This window comes from Hyperolius riggenbachi, chromosome 6, assembly GCF_040937935.1.
Source record: "Hyperolius riggenbachi isolate aHypRig1 chromosome 6, aHypRig1.pri, whole genome shotgun sequence".
In the NCBI taxonomy this organism is placed as follows: Eukaryota; Metazoa; Chordata; class Amphibia; order Anura; family Hyperoliidae; genus Hyperolius; species Hyperolius riggenbachi.
Genome location: NC_090651.1, coordinates 206,780,038 through 206,795,172, shown reverse-complemented (window position 1 = coordinate 206,795,172; position 15,135 = coordinate 206,780,038). Strand labels below are relative to the sequence as shown.

At 46.4% G+C, this 15,135-nt stretch overlaps 1 protein-coding gene across 1 annotated transcript; it reads left to right on the top strand.

Moving 5' to 3' along the window:
• Positions 1–7,928: 7,928 nt before the first annotated feature.
• LOC137522637 (probable ATP-dependent RNA helicase DDX46) lies at positions 7,929–14,866 on the top strand. The gene is made up of 5 exons (XM_068242717.1): positions 7,929–8,200; positions 8,761–8,950; positions 9,101–9,322; positions 9,492–9,578; positions 14,087–14,866. Exons 1-5 carry the CDS (start codon positions 8,075–8,077, stop codon positions 14,320–14,322), a joined length of 861 nt encoding a protein of 286 aa, XP_068098818.1. The 5' UTR covers positions 7,929–8,074; the 3' UTR covers positions 14,323–14,866.
• Positions 14,867–15,135: the final 269 nt, after the last annotated feature.

The following is a 15,135-nucleotide window of genomic DNA, read 5'->3' as shown; positions in this document are numbered from 1 at the left end:
GTCAGAATGTAAATCAAGGATTTAAAAGATTTTACAATGGGTAAACACTGACTAAATCATTTATACATAATTATTGTAAAAATAAAGCACTTTTTTATTACATTATTTTCACTGGAGTTCCTCTTTAAGTGTCCCTTTAAGTATTCTAATTAGTTATTGGTGAGCATTATGCTACAGTTCAACTGCAGAAAAAATGCCATTTAGACCCCTAGGTTCTTAAAGACCAACTGAAGCGAGTAGAATATGGGGACTGCCCTATTTATTTCCTTTTAACCACCTGGGCGGTATGGACGCGCTCAGCTCGTCCATCACCGCCGGAGGCTGCCGCTCAGGCCCTGCTGGGCCGATTTGCGCCAAATAAAGAGCAGCACACGCAGCCGGCACTTTGCCAGCCGCGTGTGCTGCCCGATCGCCGCCGCTCTGCGGCGATTCGCCGTGAGCAGCGGCGAAAGAGGGTCCCCCCAGCCGCCTGAGCCCTGCGCAGCCGGAACAAAAAGTTCCGGGCTGGATCGGAGGCGTCTGACGTCAGGACGTCGGCTGACGTCCATGACGTCACTCCGCTCGTCGCTATGGCGACGGTGTAAGCAAAACAAGGAAGGCCGCTCATTGCGGCCTTCCTTGTTTATTCTGGGCGCCGGAGGCGATCGGAAGAACGCCTCCGGAGCGCCCTCTAGTGGGCTTTCATGCAGCCAACTTTCAGTTGGCTGCATGAAATAGTTTTTTTTTTATTTAAAAAAAACCCTCCCGCAGCCTCCCTGGCGATCTTATCAGAACGCCAGGGTGGTTAAACAGTACTAGTTGCCTGGCAGCCCTGCTGAGCTCCTTGCAGGGGTGTCTGCATCCCACACTCGAAACAAGCATGCAGCTAATCTTGTCAGATCTGACAATGTCAGGAACACTTGATCTGCTGCATGCTTGTTCAGGGTATATGACTAAAAGTATTAAAGGCAGAGCAACAGCAGGATAGCCAGGCAACTGGTATTAATAGAAGAAATAAATATGGCAGCCTCCATATCGCTCTTGCTTCAGTAGTCCTTTAGCCATAACATTAATATGAAAGGAACACAGCATGGTTCTAAGTAGGGTTGAAAGTGGACACGCACATTTATCTCATCATGCAATGTGTCACTTCCATTACCCATTAACCACTTCGCATCCAGACCTGGTTTTCCCCTTATTGACCAGAGCAGTTTTGACGCTTTAGCGGTGTCCCTGTTTAAAGGGACTCCGAGCAGTGCAGAAACTATGGAAAGATGCACATAATTTTAAATCTCTCTTTCTCCTCTTTCCAATGATATATAAACCGCCACCCTACGCCTTTTAGTTTTCGCTATTTTCGTGATTGAAATTGCCGCGGCCGCGATTTCGATCGCGAAAATAGAGAAAACTAAAAGGCGTAGGGTAACGATGTAGGTGTCATCAGAAAGAGGAGAAAGAGAGCTTTAAAATGATATCCATCAAGCCATAGTTATATTGTATTACACAGGGCGACTTTTTGTCAAAGTCAGCAGCTGCATTCAGCAGAATGGAGCTGCTGACACTGGGGAAAGTGTCGTCCTGTGTAATACAATATAACTATGGCTTGATGGATATCATTTTAAAGCTCTCTTTCTCCTCTTTCTGACGACACCTAAATCGTTGCCCTACACCTTTTAGTTTTCTCTATTTTCGCGATCGAAATCGCGGTCGCGGCAATTTCAATCGCGAAAATAGCGAAAACTAAAAGACGTAGGGTGGTGGTTTATATATCATTGGAAAGAGGAGAAAGAGAGCTTTAAAATGATATGCATTTTTCCATAGTTTCTGCACTGCTCGGAGTCCCTTTAATCACCAATAACTTAATCTGTACTCGTGCCACATAAATTATCTATATATCTTTTTTTTTCAAGACAAACTAAGCTTTCATTGGGGGGTATTTGCTCCCAAGTAAAATGTTCCTCTCTATGCATGTTAATGGGAAAAAAGGGGGGGGGGGAATAAAAAAAAAATCACTATTTCTCAATTTTGACCAATTTCTGTTTAAAAATAAAAAGTGCGATTGACATAAAAACTGTGCCACCAGTTAAAGTCGCCCCAGTATAGATATCCAGATGTGTCCCCAGTATCACCCCACCCCCCCAGTATAGCCAGATGTGTCCCCAATATCAGCCCCCCCAGCATAGCCAGATGTGTCCCGTGTTTGCCACCCCCAGAATAGATTGACAGATGCAACCCCAGGAATAGTGCCCCTCTTTATAGCCAGATGTGTCCCCAGATCAGGATTACCCCCATTATGGCCAGATGTACCCCCAGGATTAGCGCTGCCCCCCATTATAGCCAAACGTGCCCCCAGTATTAAGGTATGCCCCCCCCCCCCAGGTGCCCAGATGTGCAAAATTTGTAACCCCCCCTCCCCTTGGTTACTCAGATGTCCCCCAGTAAACATGTATACCCCCCTTTGCAAATCCCCCTCCCCTCCCACCAAGAATCTATAGCCAGTTGCCCCTCCCTATCAGGCAGCCCCCTCTGTGCAGAGATAGTTAATAAAAATGCACAAGCAGGCAGTCTCACTCACCTTACCTCGGTCCTGCGACTATCCTGAAGCGTGATCCTCCGATCCCCGCTCTGCAGTCAGCCGCATATTGCCGGTAACCCGAGTCCCGGCTTGATGACGTCATCAAGCCGGGACCCGGGTTTCCGGCAATATGCGGCTGACTGCAGAGCGGTGATCGGAGGATCAGGCTTCAGGATAGTCGCAGGACCGAGGTAGGTGAGTGTGGCTGCTTGCTTGTGCCTTTTTATTAACTATTTGTGCGCCGAGGGGGACAGATGAAGGATCGCTGCAGTTCACTACTGCAGCGATCATTCATGGGAGGAGGGTATACTAATTGGCCAAAAGGGAGCATGTTCCCTTCCACCAATTAGTATTGCAGCTGACAGTAGGGTTGCTCGGAATTGCAAATCCGTGTACCGCGGTAAATTCCGCATACCGCCGCTCCGGAATTCCGTTACCGGGTCATTCCGCGGTATTCCGGAGGGTTTCCACGGTATTCCGGCTATATTCCGGAATTTTCCGAGTGTATACTTCCGTATTTTTATTACGGACTTCCGTAAATTACGTTAGCGTTGTTCATTCCGTCTTTTTGCTCATTTACTCATTGTTTTTGGTATCTTCTTCCTTTTGAGATGATATGAATTGTGTTAGTGAATAAAGTTTTTGTGTATGGTTTAAATTTGTGATAACAGCGTGCTTTCGTCAGTTTCCGCCCATTTTTCCGGAATTCCGTTTTTTTTTTCAATGATACACTGGGGGGCGGATCCCTGGAGGAATTCCGTGGTTTGCTCACTTCCAGGAACTTGTTGTGGAGTCTGGTGAGGCAGAGAGACCTGGAGGAGCAGATTGCACCTGCTATTGAGGTAAGTGAATAATATGTACATATATTTGTTTACATAGATGTTTATTATGTTTAATGATGAATGCAATTATTCCTTTTTTTTAGGTTAGAAAAACAAGTTACCATATTTGTGTGTTTGACACTGACCTGTCAGTCATTTGATGATTAGGAATAGGATAGCATCATGTTGCATTTGATGGAGATTTGTGGCATGCACTTTCTGTGCATGAAGTTACCTTCGTGGGCATGTAGCGCGGTTTTTATTCCAGACCACATGGTGGAGGAGGGCCAGTGTTAGGAGTTGGACCCAGGAATCTGAATTGGGTTGCAAGGGTTAGTGCTGCTGATGGGCATTATGGGGTTAATGTATGACTTGCATGACTTTGCACGTGTTCAATTTCATTTGTATGCTATTTTGTCGGGTATGCTGAAATGTTGGAACAAAGTGCAGACTGATTAGTCGCAGCTGTGCCCACAAAGTGCAGTTTGATTGGTTGCAGATGTGCCCACAAAGTAAAGTCCGATTGGTCGCAGATGTGTCCATAAAGTGCATTCTGATTGGTCGCAGCTGTGCCCACAAAGTGCAGTCTGATTGGTCGCAGCTGTGCCCACAAAGTGCAGTCAGATTGGTCGCAGCTGTGCCCACAAAGTGCAGTCTGATTGGTCGCAGCTGTGCCCACAAAGTGCAGTCAGATTGGTCGCAGCTGTGCCCACAAAGTGCAGTCTGATTGGTCGCAGCTGTGCCCACAAAGTGCAGTCTGATTGGTCGCAGCTGTGCCCACAAAGTGCAGTCAGATTGGTCGCAGCTGTGCCCACAAAGTGCAGTCAGATTGGTCGCAGCTGTGCCCACAAAGTGCAGTCAGATTGGTCGCAGATGTGTCCATAAAGTGCATTCTGATTGGTCGCAGATGTGTCCACAAAGTGCATTCTGATTGGTCGCAGATGTGGCCACAAAGTGCAGTCTTATTGTTCGCAGCTGTGTCCACAAAGTGCAGTCTGATTGGTCGCAGCTGTGCCCAGAAAGTGCAGTCTGATTGGTCGCAGATGTGCCCAGAAAGTGCAGTCTGATTGGTCGCAGATGTGTCCACAAAGTGCAGTTTGATTGGTTGCAGATGTGCCACAAAGTGCAGTCTGATTGGTCGCAGATGTGTGCACAAAGTGCAGTCTGATTGGTCGCAGCTGTGCCCAGAAAGTGCAGTCTGATTGGTCGCAGCTGTGCCCAGAAAGTGCAGTCTGATTGGTTGCAGAGGTGTCCACAAAGTGCAGTCAGATTGGTCGCAGCTGTGCCCTCAAAATGCAGTTTGATTGGTTGCAGATGTGTCCACAAAGTGCAGTCTGATTGGTCGCAGATGTGTCTACAAAGTGCATTCTGATTGGTCGCAGATGTGGCCACAAAGTGCAGTCTTATTGTTCGCAGCTTTGCCCACTAAGTGCAGTCTGATTGGTCGCAGCTGTGCCCACAAAGTGCAGTCAGATTGGTTGCAGATGTGTCCACAAAGTGCATTCTGATTGGTCGCAGATGTGTCCACAAAGTGCATTCTGATTGGTCGCAGATGTGGCCACAAAGTGCAGTCTTATTGTTCGCAGCTGTGTCCACAAAGTGCAGTCTGATTGGTCGCAGCTGTGCCCAGAAAGTGCAGTCTGATTGGTCGCAGATGTGCCCAGAAAGTGCAGTCTGATTGGTCGCAGATGTGTCCACAAAGTGCAGTTTGATTGGTTGCAGATGTGCCACAAAGTGCAGTCTGATTGGTCACAGCTGTGCCCAGAAAGTGCAGTCTGATTGGTCGCAGCTGTGCCCAGAAAGTGCAGTCTGATTGGTCGCAGATGTGCCCAGAAAGTGCAGTCTGATTGGTCGCAGATGTGTCCACAAAGTGCAGTTTGATTGGTTGCAGATGTGCCACAAAGTGCAGTCTGATTGGTCACAGCTGTGCCCAGAAAGTGCAGTCTGATTGGTCGCAGCTGTGCCCAGAAAGTGCAGTCTGATTGGTTGCAGATGTGTCCACAAAGTGCAGTCAGATTGGTCGCAGCTGTGCCCTCAAAATGCAGTTTGATTGGTTGCAGATGTATCCACAAAGTGCAGTCTGATTGGTCGCAGCTGTGCCCACTAAGTGCTGTCTGATTGGTCGCAGATGTGGCCACAAATTGCAGTCTTATTGTTCGCAGAAGTGTCCACAAAGTGCAGTCTGATTGGTCGCAGATGTGCCCTCAAAGTGCAGTCTGATTGGTCGCAGATGTGCCCACAAAGTGCAGTCAGATTGGTCGCAGCTGTGCCCACAAAGTCTAGTCAGATTGGTCGCAGATGTGCCCTCAAAGTGCAGTCTGATTGGTCGCAGATGTGCCCACAAAGTGCAGTCAGATTGGTCGCAGCTGTGCCCACAAAGTGCAGTCAGATTGGTCGCAGCTGTGCCCACAAAGTCTAGTCAGATTGGTCGCAGATGTGCCCTCAAAGTGCAGTCTGATTGGTCGCAGATGTGCCCACAAAGTGCAGTCAGATTGGTCGCAGCTGTGCCCTCAAAGTGCAGTCAGATTGGTCGCAGCTGTGCTCTCAAAGTGCAGTTTGATTGGTTGCAGATGTATCCACAAAGTGCATTCTGATTGGTCGCAGATGTGTCCACAAAGTGCATTCTGATTGATCGCAGATGTGGCCACAAAGTGCAGTCTTATTGTTCGCAGCTTTGCCCACTAAGTGCAGTCTGATTGGTCGCAGCTGTGTCCACAAAGTGCAGTCTGATTGGTCGCAGCTGTGCCCAGAAAGTGCAGTCTGATTGGTCGCAGATGTGCCCAGAAAGTGCAGTCTGATTGGTTGCAGCTGTGCCCATAAAGTGCAGTTTGATTGGTTGCAGATGTGTCCACAAAGTGCAATCTGATTGGTCGCAGCTGTGCCCACAAAGTGCAGTCTGATTGGTCGCAGCTGTGCCCACAAAGTGCAGTCTGATTGGTCGCAGCTGTGCCCACAAAGTGCAGTCAGATTGGTCGCAGATGTGTCCACAAAGTGCATTCTGATTGGTCGCAGATGTGTCCACAAAGTGCATTCTGATTGGTCGCAGATCTGGCCACAAAGTGCAGTCTTATTGTTCGCAGCTTTGCCCACTAAGTGCAGTCTGATTGTTCGCAGCTGTGTCCACAAAGTGCAGTCTGATTGGTCACAGCTGTGCCCAGAAAGTGCAGTCTGATTGGTCGCAGATGTGCCCAGAAAGTGCAGTCTGATTGGTCGCAGATGTGTCCACAAAGTGCAGTTTGATTGGTTGCAGATGTGCCACAAAGTGCAGTCTGATTGGTCGCAGATGTGCCCAGAAAGTGCAGTCTGATTGGTCGCAGATGTGCCCAGAAAGTGCAGTCTGATTGGTCGCAGATGTGTCCACAAAGTGCAGTTTGATTGGTTGCAGATGTGCCACAAAGTGCAGTCTGATTGGTCGCAGATGTGTCCACAAAGTGCAGTCTGATTGGTCGCAGCTGTGCCCACTAAGTGCTGTCTGATTGGTCGCAGATGTGGCCACAAATTGCAGTCTTATTGTTCGCAGAAGTGTCCACAAAGTGCATTCTGATTGGTCGCAGATGTGCCCTCAAAGTGCAGTCTGATTGGTCGCAGATGTGCCCACAAAGTGCAGTCAGATTGGTCGCAGCTGTGCCCACAAAGTCTAGTCAGATTGGTCGCAGATGTGCCCTCAAAGTGCAGTCTGATTGGTCGCAGATGTGCCCACAAAGTGCAGTCAGATTGGTCGCAGCTGTGCCCTCAAAGTGCAGTCAGATTGGTCGCAGCTGTGCTCTCAAAGTGCAGTTTGATTGGTTGCAGATGTATCCACAAAGTGCATTCTGATTGGTCGCAGATGTGTCCACAAAGTGCATTCTGATTGGTCGCAGATGTGGCCACAAAGTGCAGTCTTATTGTTTGCAGCTTTGCCCACTAAGTGCAGTCTGATTGGTTGCAGATGTGTCCACAAAGTGCAGTCTGATTGGTCGCAGATGTGTCCACAAAGTGCAGTCTGATTGGTCGCAGCTGTGCCCACTAAGTGCAGTCTGATTGGTCGCAGATGTGGCCACAAATTGCAGTCTTATTGTTCGCAGAAGTGTCCACAAAGTGCAGTCAGATTGGTCGCAGATGTGCCCTCAAAGTGCAGTCGGATTGGTCGCAGATGTGCCCACAAAGTGCATTCTAATTGGTCGCAGCTGTGCCCACAAAGTGCAGTCAGATTGGTCGCAGCTGTGCCCACAAAGTGCAGTCTGATTGGTCGCAGATGTGGCCACAAAGTGCAGTCTGATTGGTAGCAGATGTGCCCTAGATTGTCCACGCTCCTCCTATGCAGCGTGGACAATCCAGAACGCCGCACGCTGCCAGCTCCAGATGACACCAACGCTCTCTCCGTGTTCCCAGAGGCGGAAGCAGCGCTGTCTTCCGCCAAAATGGTAATTTTCTTATTCATTACTGCTCCCTAGCAAGTACATCAGGAATTTCTAGCACTTCAGAAGTATATGAAAGTATTAGATATCCACTTCCGTATTACTATTAATCAGATGATTTGTAACTAGATAGCCATTTACACAATAGTCATTGTACAGAGTATAGAACGCTATGTCGCTGTGTTTGCCTCAAAACAGCAAACTCATTGCAATTATACATGTTTTGATCATAAATAATTTCTCGTATGTGAAAAAATATATTTGATATTTTGCAATGTTATTATTCATAGAGTTGTACGAACATGGCAGATGCTGCTGAAGCCGGTGGGAGTGGTGGTGGTGATGGTGATGGTGGGAGGAGCAGGACGTCAGCCTCTGCTGCCTCCGCTGCACGCCTGCGGAAGCGGGAAAAGAATTTGATTATTAAAGTAAGTTTATTTATTTTTTTCTTCACTGTATTAATCCATGACTTTCAATTTATTTTGCTTGACTGTGTAATGCATGCTGCATCTGTAGCTACTTTAATAGTACCATGAAGCTTTGCAATTGAAGGGCTTAATGTTCAGACTACACAACTGTACGCCCCATACACACAATCAAGTCAACACTCAACAGCGGTCTGTAAAGGCCGCCGGGCGGATTGCTCAGAACCTCAGAAAGAGCCTTATCAGTCAGCCGACAGCCTGTAGACACGTCGGACTGTCCACGGAAAATCTGACCAGCGGGAGGTGACTACAGACCCGTCGTTGCCTCCCGTGTAGCGTTTGTACTGGCCTTTAGGCTCTCATAACTTTGATTTCGATTAACTTACCGAAAATCTCCTTCTATTGTTCAAGGAGTTGATAAGACTGCTGATGATAAGTCAATTGAACATTAAATTGACTTTTCATCAGTCTTATCATATGTTAGTACAATAGCAAGCGATGTAGGTATTGTAAAGGTTACTTTTAGCGGATCATTAATTTTGTTGTTGTTTTTTTTTTTTCAGACAATGTTACGAGGGGCCTACGATAAGAGGAAGAGGGAGGAGAAGAGGGCTATTCTGGACCAGCTACAGCGGGACCTTGAGACCCGATACCACCGCACATGGTCGGTCAAGAAGATCCAGACCATGTGGAGCGACTTCAAGTCGAAGACACCATGTGCGGTGAGGAGAATTAAAGACCAGCTTCGGGAATGTAAGTAAATAATGTGTTTTTCATATATGTAGCGTGATGTGTACGTGTTTTCAACCTTGGAAATCCTTACGATTTTCATGTCTAACAAATTGTCTCTCCTATTGGGTATGTAACTCACAATTTTAAAAACAATCTCACATTCTTTTTTAGTGGATCGGTCTCAGGCACGCAGGCGGGCCCGTTCCGCCTCTGCTCCTCCCTCTTCCCGCAATATTGTGGACCCCACTCAGGAGGATCCTGCTGCTGCCTCCCCCCCTGCTGATGATGAGGCTGGACCCAGCACCAGCCAAAGGCCCCGTAGCAGCCGGCAGCGTGGGCGAAGGCGCTGCCGGCAGCGTGGGCGAAGGCGCTCCCGGAGCCGATCTGTGGCATGTAAGTATTTTTTTAACAAAGTTGCAACATTAATCAGATGACAGTGGTACGTCTCTTAGGAGATTAGTACATAATGTTTTTTTTGTACAGAATAGAATTTTTTGTTTTTTTTACAGTCCCAAAAAAAAAAAAAAAAGGTGAATGATACCATGTCTTCTTTTTATCTTAGCCTCTATCTCTGTGCGATTGCGCAGACGCCGGCCACGGCAACTTTCCTCCGGCAGGCCAGAAAGTGGTGCCATTGAAACAGCTGAGTGTAAGTAAAATTTATTGTTGTAGAACAAAATACATTAATAAGTGTTTGATGCAGCTTATTGATTTGGAGCCATTGTGTAGTGTATGTATCGTATTGTACTCTAGGGTCTATTCAGGGGGAAGCCAAGTATACTAGTTGTAGATGTTTTGGATGTGGGCGGAAGAATGAGTGCTAGGAGGAAAACAATACAGACCGAAGTAAAAATAATTTTCTTCATCATAATTTTTTATTACATTTCAAATACAGAGTTCCATAGTAATGAAAACAGCTGACTGCATAATATTCATCATACATTCAAATACACTTGCAAACTATTCTATGAATAACACCCCTGGTCTGTCTTATTCCCATGAAGAACAGAGGGAGGTAATACATGAAGCACTCCTATGCGCTTAGTCCAGCCTGGGAGTTTTAACTTGACCCATACTAGGTAACCCCCAGGGCTCGGACATCAATGTACTGTATCAATTCAGTGGCCCGAAGGTTAGCCCTTGATACAGGGTTACAGGGATCCTGTTTCAGTGCTAGAGTGTCTACATAATGCTCGTCGCTGTAGTGAGTATAAAGTACAACACCTGTGGGAAGGACGGACGAGGTCTGACTAGTCTACCATAAGTAACACTACCTACTTAACTTATAGTGTATAGTATACCAGGAGCTATATTGGAAGTGAGATTCTAGTTAGTGTATTCCAACCAGGTACTAGGAAGGGTGAAGATCTTATGGTCCACTGAGGATCTTAGTCTAATTTTATATTCCATATTCAGGTTGCTGTTTACTAGGGAGATTAGTTGGGTAATAGATAGGTAGTCGGCCGATTTCCAATTGCTAGTTATCTGGGAGAGTGCCGACAGAATGATATGCATAACCTGGGGCTGCAAATTTAGTGGGATCTCCTCTAGCCCTACTAAGAGTAAAGCTAATTTAGCTGATAGACGTACGTAAGTAGGGAAGGAAAAAGCTATTAATTAAGGGCTGGTTCAGACGGACGTTTGCAGAGCGTTTACAGCCAGCGTTCAGGGCTTGGTGCTAAACGCTCCCATTCAAGTGAATGGGAGCGTTTGTACCAAGCTTTCAAGCACGTTCACACAAACGCGGCCTTTGGGTCCCGATTTTCCCTGGCGTTCAAGGAGCCCCTGGAAGCTACATGTAGCTTCCAGGGGAGGTTAACCGCGACGGCTAATGTCCCCCTAGGGGAAGAAAAAACGCGACCGCATCCAAACGCACACGAACGCTGCTGAACGCGACGCCAACGAACGCAACGCCTCCAAACGTCCATCTGAACCAGCCCTAAGAGTTCCACATGGTCCCAAAACTGAGCAATATTAGGGCACTCCCATAGCATGTGGAGTAGAGTCCCCACTGAGTTCTTACAATGCCAGCAGTTGGGGGAGTTATCCTCTGAGAACGAGGCCATTCTTCTGGGGGTCAGATACCACCTGAAAATAACTTTACGTGAAAGTTCACAGTGGGAGTTGTTCTTTGAGAGTTTTAGGCTTTTAGAAGTGGTCCTGAGCACATGCTGGTCAGTTATGTTAGATTGTAGGTCATTGGACCAGGCTAAAGCATATCTTTTCAGTGAGGCATCACTCACTTCTAGTATCGACGTATACCAAGTGGAGATACCTCCGGCCAAAATGTGTGTGTGGGGGGGGGGCCTTTATTGTTAATGGCTGTTAGGATTAGGATATGACTATTGAGCTGGGGTATATTAATTTTGTTATTTTTGATCAGGCTATATATCCTATGGTAGGTAAAGAGTTGGTTGAATGGTAATTTGAATTCTTTATGTAATTCCTCAAATGTTTTAAGCTGAGAGCCTTGTGACAGTTGGTTTAGTGAGGTGATTTTAACTTTATCCCATGCGGATAGGTTCAAATGGGGGCTGAGGATTTTAAGGGCATTTAAAGAGATGGTAGGACTATGAGTCAGGGACGACTTAGGCGGGAATTTGATAAAGTGTTCCCATGCCAGCAAGAGAGCCTGGATAGTTGTGTATTGGGAAGATGGTCTCTTTGCTCCCAGGAGCATAGCTTCTGACAGAAGTAAAAACTTAAAGGACCACTATCTTGAACAAAGTTGGCAGTTAAAATGGGACAGATGACAGGTTTTGGGCCAGTCCATGTTTTTAAGGGGGATTCTCAGGGATTTCTTTGTTTGCAACAGCATTTCCTGAACATTTGCAAAATGTCACTGACATAATACAGTGGACTGTTCAAGTGATTAGTGAGGCCGGCTGGTTTCTTGCTAATTTTTCAGTTAATCAGATGTTCAGGAAATGCAGTTGAAAACAAAGCAAACCCTTGAAATACCCTATGAGGAGATGGATTGTCCCAAAATCTGTCGGTTATGTTAGATTTTCAATGCCTACTGTTTTTTGCGCTCGTGGTCCTTTAAGGCATACAGTAAAAAATGGCGCGGAGGAAATAATGGCGCACCGTTCTGCCGATTATAAAACGCTATTTACCGTTTTAATGTAAATACATTAAAACGGTAAATAGCGTTTTATAAAACAGCAGAATGGTGCGCCATTGAAAAATGCAGGGAACTAGCAGAGGGGGTCGGGCTGGCAGCGGGGGTCGGGCTGGAGAGGCAGCGGGCAGTGGGCTGGCAGCGGTGTCAGGGTGGAGAGGCAGCGGGCTGGCAGCGGGGGTCGGGCTGAAGAGGCAGCGGGGTGGAGGGAGGATTACGCAGCATGTGTATATTGTGTATACATTACCTTGTCCCGGCCGGCGATCGCTCCTTCACTTCATAGCTTGCACGAGTTCTGCATCCAGCCAATCACCATGCGGCTTCAGTTTCCGCATGGTGATTGGCTGGATGCAGAACTCGTGCAAGCTATGAAGTGAAGGAACGATCGCCGGCCGGGACAAGGTAATGTATACACAATATACACATGCTGCGTAATCCTCCCTCCACCCCGCTGCCTCTTCAGCCCGACCCCCGCTGCCAGCCCGCTGCCTCTCCACCCTGACACCGCTGCCAGCCCACTGCCCGCTGCCTCTCCAGCCCGACCCCCTACTGCCCGCTGCCTCTCCAGCCCGACCCCGCTGCCAGCCCGCTGCCTCTCCAGCACGATCCCTGCTAAAAAAATTGAACATATAAAACGTTAAATATCGTTGTAATGCAGCGCCATTCTGACACTATTGGCGCTGTGCGCCATTTTTGCCTGTCCCCCCTTTAAGAACTACATCCCGATGTTGAAGGGATTGGAATCGTTGCAAAGCAAGAGCACTAACACACCAACCACCACTACATCACCCTGCCTCCAAATTAGAACACTTCTTCCGGCCAGTGATTATGTCCATAGTAAAACTAGTGTATCATCTGTAAATATAATGTAAGGACATGCTTTAATTTCACAACTTCAAAGGAAGCTTCATTCAAATTTGGCCATAAATAAATGTACATAATGGGGCAACATATCACTTGAAGAAATGTTGACAAGCTGCAGTACTATGCATGTGTGGAATGGTAGTATAAAGGTATTTCACATCCATTGTAGCCACAACAAGTTCTAATACATTTTTGATTTTTTTGGGTGGATTGCAAGGCACTACTTTTGGCAGTCATATTTCATTACTCTTTCTTTACTTTAGGTAAAACCAGGAGTTTTGTTTTTGAATCTGGATGATACCATTCATTGTCAAACTTAGACATGAGTAAACAGTGAGCTTTCGGATTTTAAAATGCCTTCGGCGGACTGGTTCCTGACTAAAAATGAAAACCACACTTTATGTACACTGACATACAGAGTTGAATAATTTTTCGGCAAACATTAATGTATTTTTACATGTCTTAACTGTTACTCAGAACACTTTTCCTGGCCTCTGGGCTAAATTGATAAGTTCAACAGTTCCCTTCATGTAACGTAAAGTACACTCTGGTGATGATGATGGGTAACTATTGGAAATTCCAAGTTGAAATACTAACTGGGCTAGTAGTCACATGCAACATTAATTTTAAACTAAAGAGCATTCTGGCATTTCAAACCAGCATATGCAAGTAAAAAATAATGCATAGTGACAGTAAACAGTAAACACCATCAAACGCAAGCATATAACAGAAAAATTGAATTGAAAAATTAAAAATAAAATAAAAAGAATATTGTAATATTGAAAAGCCATTGTACCAGCAAGAGAAGTTGTAAACAAGAGTCCTGGTTTTAACCATGTTGTACAGATATGATCCAATGTATGTACTTTGTCTCTTTTTTAAATCTCATTTCTGACTTTAAGCCACCCATTAATACAGTGAATGTCAATGTTTGTAAGCCGTGTTTTCAGTGTTGGTCAGGGAAAAGTACAAGGAAGCCTTTTTATAATTAGAAAAATCTCATGTTATTTTTCTCAAAATCAGCCAATAAATGCTATCATCCTGTTTCAAAACTCCTTGTTTTTATGGCTAATACGGTACCACACTGTACTGGTTTGACTTTTATTAAACGTTATTGTACAATGTCCATGTATAGTGTAATTTTGTAATTTTGTACATCTTGTTTTTTACAGCTTCTGAACTAACCGCCCGTGTTGCTGCCCTTGAGCAACAAGTACAGCAGCAGCGGGTGGAATATGAAGCGCGCCTCCAGCAGCTACAAGCTGCTTTTCAGCAGCAGATAGAGCAACTGCAACAACAGCTGGAGGCACAGATTGAGGACCAACGGCAGAGGATTCTGGCCTGCAGGGAGGAGGGAGAACGGCTCCATGAGTATTTTGCCCAGGTTGCCGGTAAAAGGAGGATGTAAGGCGGGTCCTCCTGGAGTCCTCCGGAGTCAGATTAGATGGACAGCGTGTGTGAACAGCATTTTTCAGATCTTGCCACTGATTCTACATTGGATTTAGATCTGGACTTTGGATGGGCCTTTCTAATACATAGTTATGTTTTGTTTGAAACCATTCCATTGTTGCCCTGCCTTTATGTTTAGGGTCATTGTCCTGCTGAAAGGTGAACCTCCGCCCCAGTCTCAAGTCTTTTGCAGAGTCCAAGAGGTTTTCTTCCAAGTTTGCCCTGTATTTGGCACCATCCATCTTCCCATCAACTCTGACCAGCTTCTCTGTCCCTGCTGAAGAGAAGCACCCCCAGAGCATGATGCTGCCACCACCATATTTGACAGTGGGGATGGTGTGGTCAGAGTGATGTGCAGTGTTAGTTTTCTGCCACACATAGCGTTTTGCATTTTGGACCAAAAGTTCCATTTTGGTCTCCTCTGACCAGAGCACCTTGTTCCACATGTTTACCGTGTCCCCCAACATGGCTTGTGTCAAACTGCAAACTGGACTTCTTATGCTTTTCTGTTAACAATGGCTTTCTTCTTGCCACTCTACCATAAAGGCCAACTTTGTGCAGTGCATGCAGGGCCGGATTTCTGGGAAGGCCTCCAAAGCCCGTGCCTAGGGCGGAGCCATGCAAGGGGCGGGTTTTCACCATCCCTAATCCATTCCCCACCACATCTCGCCTGTCCCATTAACGCTGAACACCCATCTGCTTTGCTCTACATACTGCAGTGCGAGCGTACAGAAGGTGGCTAAATGCATGACAGACAGGGAGCATCAGCTAA